At 40.8% G+C, this 12927-nt stretch overlaps 1 protein-coding gene and 1 long non-coding RNA gene across 2 annotated transcripts; both read left to right on the forward strand.

Annotated features, from left to right (window-relative positions):
• The first annotated feature begins 6250 nt into the window (after nucleotides 1–6250).
• On the forward strand, nucleotides 6251–10385 carry LOC139431264 (uncharacterized). Its single transcript, XM_071198908.1, has 2 exons — nucleotides 6251–7442; nucleotides 10213–10385. Exons 1-2 carry the CDS (start codon nucleotides 6251–6253, stop codon nucleotides 10383–10385), a joined length of 1365 nt encoding a protein of 454 aa, XP_071055009.1.
• Nucleotides 10386–11128: 743 nt separating this feature from the next.
• On the forward strand, nucleotides 11129–12723 carry LOC139431416 (uncharacterized). Its single transcript, XR_011641516.1, has 7 exons — nucleotides 11129–11199; nucleotides 11261–11419; nucleotides 11489–11934; nucleotides 12023–12149; nucleotides 12234–12280; nucleotides 12362–12579; nucleotides 12633–12723. It is a non-coding gene; the product is annotated as an uncharacterized lncRNA (long non-coding RNA).
• The last annotated feature ends 204 nt before the right edge of the window (nucleotides 12724–12927 follow it).

Consider the following 12927-nt stretch of genomic DNA (forward strand, 5'->3'; position numbering starts at 1 on the left):
GTATGACCTTTCATTCTAGACATATGATTGTCCATAACCACGAATTTGACATTAATAAAAATTTGACATTGCTACATAAACAAAATATAGGTTTTAAGCTCAATCTATTAGAAATGTCTGAGATTGACAAATGTCGAACCAAAAATGAAGACATCGAATGCCTAAATGACCAAATACACATATCTAGGACTCCACTTTATAAATCTTTGATAAACCCATTTCCTATTCCTTAATTTCCCAAATTGCAGAGGACTTTATGTACGTATACACAATTCACTCTATTTGGGATCCCCACGGCCAAAAATCCTATTTCCTACCTTTTCCCGCTTTTGAAGTTATTTAAGTTTCGTTTTTGGAATTCATTTACAATTTTAACTCATTTTAAAGTAAATTTATTTACACATTTGATATTAACATAGAAGTTGTTTAATTTAAATATTATTTTTGTCATTTGATTCTAACACAGAGGTCGCAATAGAGGTACAACCTGTAAGTTTTCTATCTCTCTTTCTCGTTATCGTTTACGAACAATTTTATGTTACGTTTTAATTTAGAACGATAATAGAATTTAATGATAATGCACATGTTAAATCCACAAAATTTTGGAAGGTTTAATTTTACAACCCGTTTTTTTAGTTGTTTCATGTTGGCTTTTTAATTGTTGAATGTTTCTTTACATTAATTTTGACACAGTAATTTTTGGTTGTTTTTCAAATAGAATTGGTTATACCCTTTAATTAACACATGCTTAAAACCGTTATAATTTATAAATTAATTCTTTGTTATTATTATGATATGAGCTCTCTTTCAGTTCTTCTATAATCCATGTAATTTCATTGATATGGGAACTGTTTCCTGTTGCATGTGATGCGTACAATAATCCCAAGCGATCTACCAACTCATTAACATCATCCCAGTATTTATACTCAACGATTTTAGAGATCACTTCTAGATGTTGTCCGGATATTAATCCACCTTCTTTACTTATAATCTGAACGCCTGAAGATAAATCCATAATATTTGCGGAGTATAAATGTTTACTGTAGACGAGTTTGTTCAGCGAGTTTCGAGTTTTTCTGTCGCGACATTGTTGACTGAACCGCCCTTCCAAGTGGAATATTTCGTCGCTATGGAGACTGAAGTGGGTGGGATATACCGGTCGTTTTTAGTGTGGTGTGAAGGACGGTAGACAGTGGATTGCGTGCGCGTCGCACAGTGGGGTATTTGATATCAAAAGTTGGCCAAAATTCGTTTATAGTCTTATTTTACGTATTTTGATATGCTAAACACGAAAAAAATATTAAAAATAATTTTTGAGGCAAGTAATATGAAAATAATTATAATGTACTCATTACTTTTTATTTATAACAACGCTTGCATTAAATTTTACCTGAAGGTAGAATGAGAATACATACACTGTTGGAAATAATTCACGAGCACATCCTATATAATCTGAACGCGTGAAGATAAATCCATACTATTTGCGGAGCACAAAGATTTACTGTAGACGAGTTTATTCAGGGAGTTTCGAGTTGTTCCGTCGCGGCATTGTTGACTGAGCCGCCCTTCCAAGTGCAACATTCCGTCGCTATGGAGACCGAAGTGGATGGAAAATACCGGTCGTTTTTGGTGTGGTGTGAGGGACCACATTGTTATCGTACTCTGTGCGCAATGGATGGACGATCGCGTTACTTAAGCGAGTTTGAGTGAGGAATGTTTGTGGGTATGCACATTGAGGGTGTTTCGTTCTGTGAAATTGCGCGTCGTCTCGAGCCGTCGTTATCGGCAGTGCAACGGGCATGGTGAGAATGGTCTGAGGTAGGACATAGGTACCTTTACCCGCGGCCGGGACGGCCCTACGCGTCCCTATCACACGAGGATCGCGCTCTTGTGTTTAGCGCTTTAGCGTCGTGTGTGTCCTCCTCAAGGCAACTTGGAGCTGTTTGGCCACTGGCAGGGGAAGGCGCACTCACTACGCGAACTGTACGGCGGCGTTTGGTAGATAGTGGACTGGCGCGCGCGTCGTGCGATACAGCGGATTCCAGTAACACCCGAGCACCGCAGCTTACGTCACGAGTGGGTCGACGCTAGGCATTAGTAGGCTGCCGAGTAGAGGGACATTTTGTTTTCCGACGAATCAAGATTCGAATTGAGCACCGGTGATGCGCGAATTTTAGTTCGTCGGAGCCGTGATGATCGTCTACTCGAGCAGTGTCTGCAAGAACGCCCTATCCACCGACAACTGAGCATTATGGTATGGGGTGCGATTACATATGGTGGACGTACACGTCTGCTGCGTGTATAGCATACCATGACGGGTCAACGATACGTAGATGAGGTGCTACGGTTCGTTGTGCTTCCCTACGTTCGGCGGCTCCCAGGTCTGCTATACATGCACGATAAAGTACGACAGCACATCGGGCGTGTTGTACAGACCTTTGTGGAAGAGCACCGCATACGAATGCTTCCATGGCTAGCTCGGACTCCGCATCTGAATCCCTGGAATCCCTGGAATATTGCTCCAACCGCTCAAGCCGCATTGAAACTTGCCCCAAGCTAGATTTAAGGGCAATATTTTCAGCATTCACAGAATCCAACTCCCTTAATTTTTTGTCCAGATCGGTAATTTTCATTTCGAAGTCGGAAATCTTCTCACCGTAAAAGGTAACAGCACGGAGAACTTCCTCATATTTATTGGACAACCCTTTCATCTCAGCCTGAATATCCTTTAGAATTTCAAACATTCCCTCAAGTGACCCTATTTCGGAATGCTGACTAGATTTTTGTAAGGAACTTTGCTGTGAGGAACCACCCAGGGACTGTAATCGACGGGAATTAGAGGGAATTGTCGAGGGAGATGAGGGGGGTAGATCATCAGCAATTATAATAGATCGGTCCGATCTGATCGAACAGGAGCGACATCTCCAACTCGCGTCCTCAGCTTTGTAGACGCGAAGATTCTCCAGGCTCAGGCCAACGCATTTCGCATGATAGAACGCTCCACAGGCACCAGCGCACTGAAGTCCGGGATATTTTCTCAAAATCTTACCGCTACAAGGAACGCACTCCATCTCACTCAAGTTGGCGAAGCCAGTACCGATACGTAAGCACAGCAAAAAAGAACGTGAGGACGATGAACACCTCTATCAGCAAAAATTAAGGAAATAAAGATTGATAACACTGTGGAAGTCAGCAACTAATTTCCAAAAAAAAACTTGAATAAATCACGAACAGTACTAAAAACTATATATCGCGATTAAAATTATTTCAATTAGAACCGAAAACATACGAAAAACAACTTCGAAATGCAGAGCACGGAAAACGAGGTCCGTACCGCACAACCGCATTGATAATAATTGGTGAACAAACACTTACATTTGAAGAGATGTCAACGGTCCTGTCCCAGATCGACGCTGTCTTAAACTCCAGACCATTGTGTCCTTTATCGAGTGATCCAAATGACTTATTACCATTAACCCCCGCACATTTTTTACTTTTAGGTCCTCTTGGTGCACAGATTCCAAGTCCAAATCTTATTGATCGTCCATTGAACCGTTTGGATCGGTGGAATTTACTGCAGCGAATGGTTCAGGATTTCTGGGGACGCTGGCGAAATGAATATTTATACAATCTTCAACAACGCCAAAAATGGATACTCCTCCAATTCAAATCGGAGAATTAGTTGTTATACGTAACGAATTAAAACCTCAATTGCAATGGACTACTGGACGTGTTGTGGAAGTACACCCTGGTAAAGACGGTCGCGTTCGAGTGATAACCGTTAAAACTCCGAATTGAAAATTTACGCGCCCAGTCAACAAAATATGCAACTTGTCCCTAACCTAACTTTGTAAAAGCTTTATTTACTTATTTTACGTTATTTATTGTACTTACCTGTTTCAATTTCATTATGAAAAAACTAATAATTTCAATAATTTCACTTTACTCGCTATTTATTGTTAAAAAATACGCCTTATTTTTTGGTGGGTGCCTTGCGCACCCCCAATTTGTCTCCCGCGCACCTTTAAATAGGATGCGCATGCGAGAGGGACAACAATTAGTAACAAAACCGCCGAACATTGTGTTTTCGAAAAACGTTATATTTTCAAACCGCGTGTTCTGTAACCGTAATAGTGATAATAAACCAGGTAAAACAATTTCATTTCTTTTATTCTCTAAACTACCTGAACCATGCCTCATAATAACTGTCCCGGCACTTTGCCGCGTGCACACCTGCATTTTGGAAAATAATGAAAGACATATTTATTTTAAGCAGGTATTCAAGTTATTGTTTATACACTGTTGGAAATGATTCACGAGCACACCCTGTATAATCTGAAAGCGTGTGTCTAGCGCAATAAATTTTGGTATAGAAGTAGTACTAAAGTAGTGTAACTTACTCTCACATGGAGAACGGCATAACTCTGCTGGGAGGAGAAAGATCAATAGCGAGAATATCCCCCATGAGCTTCGCGTACCATCGCTACACGACGTGGCATGGAGTCTATAAGTCGCTGTATTGTAGCGAGAGGGATGGCCAACCATGCCACCTCAACTCGCCTCCATAGCTCCTCAACGTTAGCCGAGGAAGCCGGAAAACGTAGAAGTCTCCGACCAGTCATGTCCGAAACATGTTCGATCGGATTCAGATGCGGAGTCCGAGCTAGCCATGGAAGCATTCGTATGCGGTGCTCTTCCACAAAGGTCTGTACAACACGCCCGATGTGCTGTCGTACTTTATCGTGCATGTATAGCAGACCTGGGAGCCGCCGAACGTAGGGAAGCACAACGAACCGTAGCACCTCATCTACGTATCGTTGACCCGTCATGGTATGCTATACACGCAGCAGACGTGTACGTCCACCATATGTAATCGCACCCCATACCATAATGCTCAGTTGTCGGTGGATAGGGCGTTCTTGCAGACACTGCTCGAGTAGACGATCATCACGGCTCCGACGAACTAAAATTCGCGCATCACCGGTGCTCAATTCGAATCTTGATTCGTCGGAAAACAAAATGTCCCTCTACTCGGCAGCCTACTAATGCCTAGCGTCGACCCACTCGTGACGTAAGCTGCGGTGCTCGGGTGTTACTGGAATCCGCTGTATCGCACGACGCGCGCGCCAGTCCAATAGTCTCGAGCAAAAACAATAGTCTCGAGCACTACACCGTAAAGAAACGGAACTACAGTTTATTTAGATCGCGCAGTGATCGGATGATCACAACATGAGATCGCTCGGACTTACGCACTCGAATAAAGTCACCCTTGAACCACACAAATTTGTACTGTTTCTCCGCCGCCACCAATTTCACCTCGCGAAGAAGTTTGGCATTTTCCGAAGTTAAATGCTCGTTAACATAAATACCGCTCCCCAATCTCGCCACCGCAATACTCCTCAACGCTTTTGAACCATCAGCGCCATCCGAACCGACACGTTGTTTAATTTTTGCAGCCCCCAAGAAACGATCACGAATCATTCTCGACAAGAACCTGACGACAATGTTCTTGGGCTTACGATCTTTAGATTGAGCAGTGGGCCGGAGTGCCTCCAGCAGGAAGACGGTGAACGGCATCAATATCACTGGAAGAAATCGGAGAGCCGACGGCATCCCCAATCAAGCCGATAACATCAGTGAGCGATTCTGAGGCACCCTCTGGTACGCCAGATAATTAAGGGAGCAATAACTTAATTATCTGGCGAGAATGATTCGTGATCGTTTCTTGGGGGCTGCAAAAATTAAACAACGTGTCGGTTCGGATGGCGCTGATGGTTCAAAAGCGTTGAGGAGTATTGCGGTGGCGAGATTGGGGAGCGGTATTTATGTTAACGAGCATTTAACTTCGGAAAATGCCAAACTTCTTCGCGAGGTGAAATTGGTGGCGGCGGAGAAACAGTACAAATTTGTGTGGTTCAAGGGTGACTTTATTCGAGTGCGTAAGTCCGAGCGATCTCATGTTGTGATCATCCGATCACTGCGCGATCTAAATAAACTGTAGTTCCGTTTCTTTACGGTGTAGTGCTCGAGACTATTGTTTTTGCGGATTTTTGTTTTTTCAATGGCTATCACAGTTTATTATCAGAATGTAAATGGTTTGCGGTCAGAGACTGCAACATCACTCATTAACTCCTCTACTCTTGGCCACGATATCATCTGCTCTACCAAAACTTCCCTTAATCCGTCGATTGCTGATGGTGAGTTCTTCTGTTCGAATTATACACTCTTTCGGCGAGATAGATGTTCGACGATGTCACACAAGACGGACGGTGGCGGTGTTCTGATTGGAGTAAGAAAATGTCTTCGAGCGTCGCCGGCTCCTGGTTTTAACTCCGACGCGGAAGATGTGTGTTTGAGCGTTGAGTGCGCGATTGGTTGTGTTTTTGTTTGCTGTGTCTACTTGCCCCCAGGGGATCCGGAATCTATTTCGGTCTTTCTACGTAAAATGTCATCGATTCGCGATGCGTACCCTGATAATTTAATCTTAATTGTTGGTGATTTTAATTTACCCAATATCGTATGGTACCGTTGGAACGATGGGAATTTGGTACCATCTGGTGGTGGTGATCTACGCTCTGGAGAGTTTTTGGAAACGTATCGATATTGTAATTTATGGCAATTTAATGATATTAGTAATGATAATCTCAAAATTTTAGATCTGATTCTTAGTAGCACAGCCTGTATACAGGAAGTTAAATCATGTCCAGATCCTCTCGTCGGCCTGGATCGCCATCACCCCGCTGTCGAGTCTCTTGTTGACGGCGCTCGACCCAAGGAATTGCGCGATGACCCCACTCTTAAATATTTCTTTAATCGTGTAGATTACGAGACGTTTAACAACGTCCTTCTAGATCATAATTGGTCTGATCGACTGGTGGGTCGTAGTGTAGATGATGCGGTTAGCGTATTTTATAGTACCATTCACGACCTTATTGATGCTCACGTTCCGCATCGGCAGCTACCTAAACGCAGATTTCCGATCTGGTACTCTGCATCCACGATGAGAGCTATCCGCGAAAAGCTTAGATTCCATCGTAGATGGAAGATTTATGGTGATAGGGCTGATTATCTAACATTCACGATTTTACATAACCGTACCAAAACCCTCACTAAATCGGATTACGATAACTACATTAAGTCAATTCAATCTCAGCTGATTGAGTGTCCGGATCGCTTGTGGTCCTGCGTTAAACATCGGAGGGGCGGATGCGCCGGTATTCCAACTACCATGAAGTTCTGTGGTGTTCATGCCGACAATTCTCAGGATATTTGTTCTTTATTCGCCCTTTACTTTAATTCTGTTTTCATTGATGGTAACCCCTCCGTTCCTTCGCGTGTTATGCCCATTGGGGGTTTTGCGCCCTGGTTTGGTGAAGAAGATGTTTTGTGTGCTCTTAATAAAGTAGATGCGAAGGCTGGAGATGGTCCGGATAAACTGCCGGGTTGTTTTATTAAAAACTGTGCTACCGGCTTAGCAAAGAGCCTATTTCTTATATTCTCCTTATCCTTACGCTCCGGTGCACTCCCCAGTGAATGGCGGAGAGCATTTGTATTCCCTGCATTCAAGTCTGGTGACCGTTGCGACATATCCCAGTATCGCCCTATTTCATGTTTGTCTTTACCTTCAAAAATTTTTGAAAAAATAATTTACCCTAAATTATTATATATTCTGAAGCCCTTCATGATCGTTGAGCAGCATGGCTTTCTGCCTGGTAGATCGGTCGAGACCAATTTAATAACCTATACCAATTTTATTCATCGTGTTCCTAAACTACGATAAATGTTATAAAATTACTTTCACTCGCAATCGCTACCCTCTGAATTTTCCCTACAGGCTGGGTGGTGCGGACATTCAATCGGTTGATCGTATTAGCAATCTGGGGGTTACTCTTGATAACAAATTATCGTTTAATTTACATGTGGAATCCGTTATTTCCAAAGCTCTGAAGAGGTTGGGTTTCGTGATTCGAACCTGCCGCCCTTTCACAAATATTAATTGCATCAGATTGCTGTATTTAACGCACGTGAACAGTGTACTTAGCTATGCCTCCACCGTCTGGAATCCTCAGTACCACGTTTACATTAACGGTATCGAATCAGTTCAACGTCGTTTTTTGCGGTACCTATCTTATAAAACAAATTTACCTTATTGCGATTACTTTATGCGGTGCAGGGTGCTGGGTTTTCAGACACTGCAACAGAGGAGGCTGTGTTACGATTTACTGTTTATTTTTAAACTTTGCAATGGCTTCATTAATTCGCCTGAATTGGTTGGTGGGTTACGTTTTTACGTTCCTCCCTACCGGACTAGGGGTGGTCTAATGTTTAGACTTGATCGTTCCAATACAAATGCCTACTTCAATTCACCTCTTCAGAGATTAATGCATTCATTTGACTCTCACTGTGGAAATATTGATATGTTCAACACCTCACTAGCTGCGTTTAGGCGGTTTTTGCGTGGCGTGGGCGTTAATGTCTCGGGTCATTAGAATTAATTTTTCTTGTTAGTACTATATTTTTTTTTCTTGTTTTGTTTTATTTTGTTTTTTTTTTCTCAAATCATTAATCTACAATTAAGTCCGACAATCCGTCATTAATTTGTATAGTGGACGCTTCGCTGGGGGTTAACCCTGTTTGCGTCCCATTTAAATAAATAAATCACTCTTGTAAGGTGTGTCTTAATATACTTAACTCCAGCCTCAGCCAATCCGTTAAAATGGGGCCCACCTGGTGGATTGAATTTCCAATGAATACCCAATGTGGTTTCAGTAACATCTGCCAGTTCTTGGAGTTTGTGGCTAGCACCAACAAAATTCGTTCCCTGATCGGAGAATAACATCGAACATTGACCTCGACGGGAAAGAAATCTTCGGAGGGCAGCAATAAATGCAGTTGTAGATAAATCTGAAACCAGCTCGATATGGATGGCTTTAGTACTGGCACAAACAAAAACGCATATATACGACTTTACAGACCGGGATCCGCGGGCTCTTGTCATGGTGGTGAGAATTGGGCCAGCGAAGTCTACTCCAACAACATTAAATGCTTTGAGTTCAGTCACTCGGAACTTTGGAAGGTCAGCCATGAATGGTCTATACGATCTGGGTTTGGCACGGAAGCATTTGATACATCTTGATAAAACATGGTAGATGGCACTACGAGGAGACAAAATCTAGTACTGTTGAACCAATATTGCTTATGAGTTAAACGCGACACGTTTGGTAGTAACACTTGATGTTTCTGATCAAATGGCACACCCGCATTATGTAACCGACCACCCACCCTGAGTAACCCATCTCGATCTAGGAAGGGAGCGAGTTTACGGATTGGTTTTGGTAGTAATTGGTTTTTGGTGAGAAAGCAAAGGACTTCAGAAAAGTGTTGAGATTGGACGTGCTTTACTAATAAATGAAGAGACTCTTGTAACTCGAAAGAAGATACAACAGAAGAATAAAATCGTTTTTTTTCTGGGTTCTTTGAATGAAGCGAAGGATATAAGATATAATTCGTTTTATTTTTGATAATGAGGAAAATTTGGTAAGCAAAATATCAAAAATGTGTGTCTGAATTTCATTCGAGCAGATTACTAATGCTCTTTTTTCCTTGATAATTTCTTCTTCATCTTCCATGCTGCCATGACTCCTGAGCCAAGCGGAAATGTTATCAGAAAGCCATTTAGGGCCATTCCACCATAGATCGGAGGAAATAAGTTTATCGGGATAAAGACCCCGTGAAGCACAATCAGCTGGGTTTTCGTTAGATGGAACATATCTCCAAGATTCTGCGGGTAACACGTCTTGAATATGTGAAATTCTATTGGCGATGAATATTGTAAAGTATTGAAAGTTATCGATATTGCGCATGCGTGGGTGTGATGGGAGTACCGTCGAAGAGGAATGATCACTTCACCTCGGTGTGTAACATGTCAACGTGCTTGTAATAAAGAGTTAAGTTAGGAAAGTTTGAATCTTTACTTTAATTCACAAAATCCTAAACACGAATAATACAACTGGCGACGAGGATAAAAGGAAGAAATTTAAGATATAATGGTTGAAGGAAATCCACCGATGGACCACGTGCGGACCACGTTTGCTTTTCAATTTACACCGGCGATAAATAACTTGTCAATTCACAAAAGAAGATTGGAGCAGTATTATATCGCGAATGGGGTGAGATAATGGGAACCCGGTGAGATCCTTAAGCTTCGCGCAGGATCGAATCGTCCAGGATCAAGCAGAGGGGGTGGTACACCGCAGGCGCAGCAGGACAACAGCCAGGGGTCAACAGTTTTCAAAAATAGATTTGAGCCATGCGTATCAGCAAATGTTGTTAACCAAAAATTCGCAAGAATTAACGACTATATCTACCCATCGTGGTTTATTTAGATACAAAAGATTACCTTTCGGAGTATCATCTGGCCCAGCCAAATTTCAAAGAGTAATGGAGAGTATTTTAGGTGGTTTAGAAGGGGTTTGCTGTTTTCTTGATGATATATTGATTACTGGTAATACTTATGAAGAGCACTTGGTTAGATTAAAAAGAGTTTTGAACTATTTTCAAAAATATGGTTTAACTGTAAGGAAAGAAAAGTGTTCATTTTTTGAAGATTCGGTTTCTTATTTGGGTTACATCATTGATAAGAATGGTTTACATAAATGTCCGAAAAAGTTAGAAGCAATTAAGAAAATGTCAGTTCCGCAAAATGTTTCGCAATTAAAATCTTTTCTGGGTTCTGTTAATTATTACCATAAATTTTTCAAAAAATACCTGATATTTTACATCCTTTATATCAATTGCTAAAAAAAAATAATTCATGGAATTGGACTGAAGATTGTACAGATGCTTTTTTAAAAATTAAAGAGATGTTATTGTCGCCACAATGTTTAGCTCATTATGATCCAGAAATTGATGTAATATTAACTGTTGATGCTTCTTCGTATGGGCTAGGTGCTGTATTGGCACATTCTTTTCAGTCTAATGATGTTAAGCCCATTACGTTCGCATCTAGAACACTAGGATTTGCAGAGAAAAAGTATTCTCAAATTGATAAAGAGGCACTTGCCATTGTTTTTGGTATTAAAAAGTTTCATCAATATTTGTATGGGCGTAAGTTCACAACTGTAGCATAACCAATATTGGAAGCATCGCAGAATAAATGGAGTTGGCAAGTGTTATAAGAATCCGATAATATCATACGAGGTAAGTTAAAACTTGATAATAATGAAAGTTTTTGTTTAAACATTTCCCATTTCTGTACTAGCTGAAGGGGCGGTGTTTTATCCCAATCACATTTAAGTTGCCATAAGCGTTGAAGAAAATGTTTTGCCTTTAGTGTGCATGGAGTTAAAAAAACCCAGTGGGTCATATATTCTGGCAATATCGGAAAGAATAGATCTCTTTGTAGAAGATGAAGGTCGAGGTAAATAGGAATATTTGAAATTATCTGTGTTGGGATCCCATTGTAGACCAAGGATTTTTACACAAATAGATTCTTCGTAATCGAGTGATAATAACAATTGTAACTGATTCTGGGATACTGTGTTGAGTACTTGCGGACAGTTACTGGCCCATTTGCGGAGTTCAAAACCTCCCTTTTCTAGAACATCAATTAATTCCTTTTGTAAGGTAAGTATTTCAACAATAGATTGAGCTCCAGTGATAATATCATCCACGTAAATGTTATGTTTGAGTGCCTTGCAAGCTCTCGGATATTCAAGATGATAAAGATTGGCAAGTTCTGATATTGTTCTAAGGGCTAAAAATGGTGCAGAAGCGACACCGTATGTTACTGTATTTAGGACGTATTCTTGTACAGAATCTTTAGGTGAAAATCTCCATAAGATTCTTTGGAAATCTTTATGCTCTGGAGCGATAAGAATTTGCCTATACATTTGTCGAATGTCGCAGCTGAATGCATATTTGAAACATCGGAATGTGAGTATTATTTTTATTATATCCTTCTGCAATTTGGGACAAATTAAAAGAGTGTCATTTAATGATTTACCGTTTGTTATACTTGCAGAAGCATCAAAGACGACGCGCAACTTCGTGGAGTCGCCTTCGGAGCGAACAACACAATGATGTAGTAGGTAGTATAATGCTAGACGTTCCGAGGAACCAGAAATCGGTGCCATGTGACCAGTGAGGAGGTAATCTTTCATGAATAGTACATAATCCTTTCTCATTTGTGGATTCTTTAATAAACGAGTTTCTAGAAGGTTAAATCTTTTCAGGGCCGTGTGATATGATTGACCTAATACAGGCTCATGATTCTTAAAGGGTAATGCTACGATGAAACGACCATCTGATGTTCTACGATGAGTCCTTTTGAAATGCATTTCACATTGTTGTTTTTCTTTAGATAAATAAGTTGCTGATGGAAGGGTTTCAATTTACCAAAAGGGCTTTAATGTATTGTTTAAAGAGTCATTGATTATGGATAAACAAGTAGTAGAGCCATTAACTAGGACAGATTTTGAGGAATCAAACGACGACATTTCAGTACGTCCCATGACAATCCATCCGAAAACAGAATCAAGAGCGATAGGGTCATTAAGGTTACCTTGGACTCTTCCACTGGTAAGTATTTGTGGTACTAATTCAGCTCCTAAGAGCAAATCTATTTCTTTCAGATTAGAATCAATATCTTGTTTTAATTTTAGTTTCTTTAAATGAGGATTGTAATAATACTACTTTTGTATTGTGAACTATTAATTTATTGATTAACAACGTTACAACAAAATGGCTGTTCGCTACTTCGTAGACGCTAGAAGAATAGTGACCGCGTCTTTTCGCGAGTCATCGTATTGGCGTGGTATTGCATAGGCAATTTATATAACACACCCTTTTTTTTTAATTACAATAATAATTTTTAAACTTAGATGGCGTTCGAACAATTCGCCCGCTACGAGTTCTTTTAATATCGGC

Source organism: Onthophagus taurus, chromosome 8 (genome assembly GCF_036711975.1).
Source record: "Onthophagus taurus isolate NC chromosome 8, IU_Otau_3.0, whole genome shotgun sequence".
Taxonomy (NCBI): domain Eukaryota; kingdom Metazoa; phylum Arthropoda; class Insecta; order Coleoptera; family Scarabaeidae; genus Onthophagus; species Onthophagus taurus.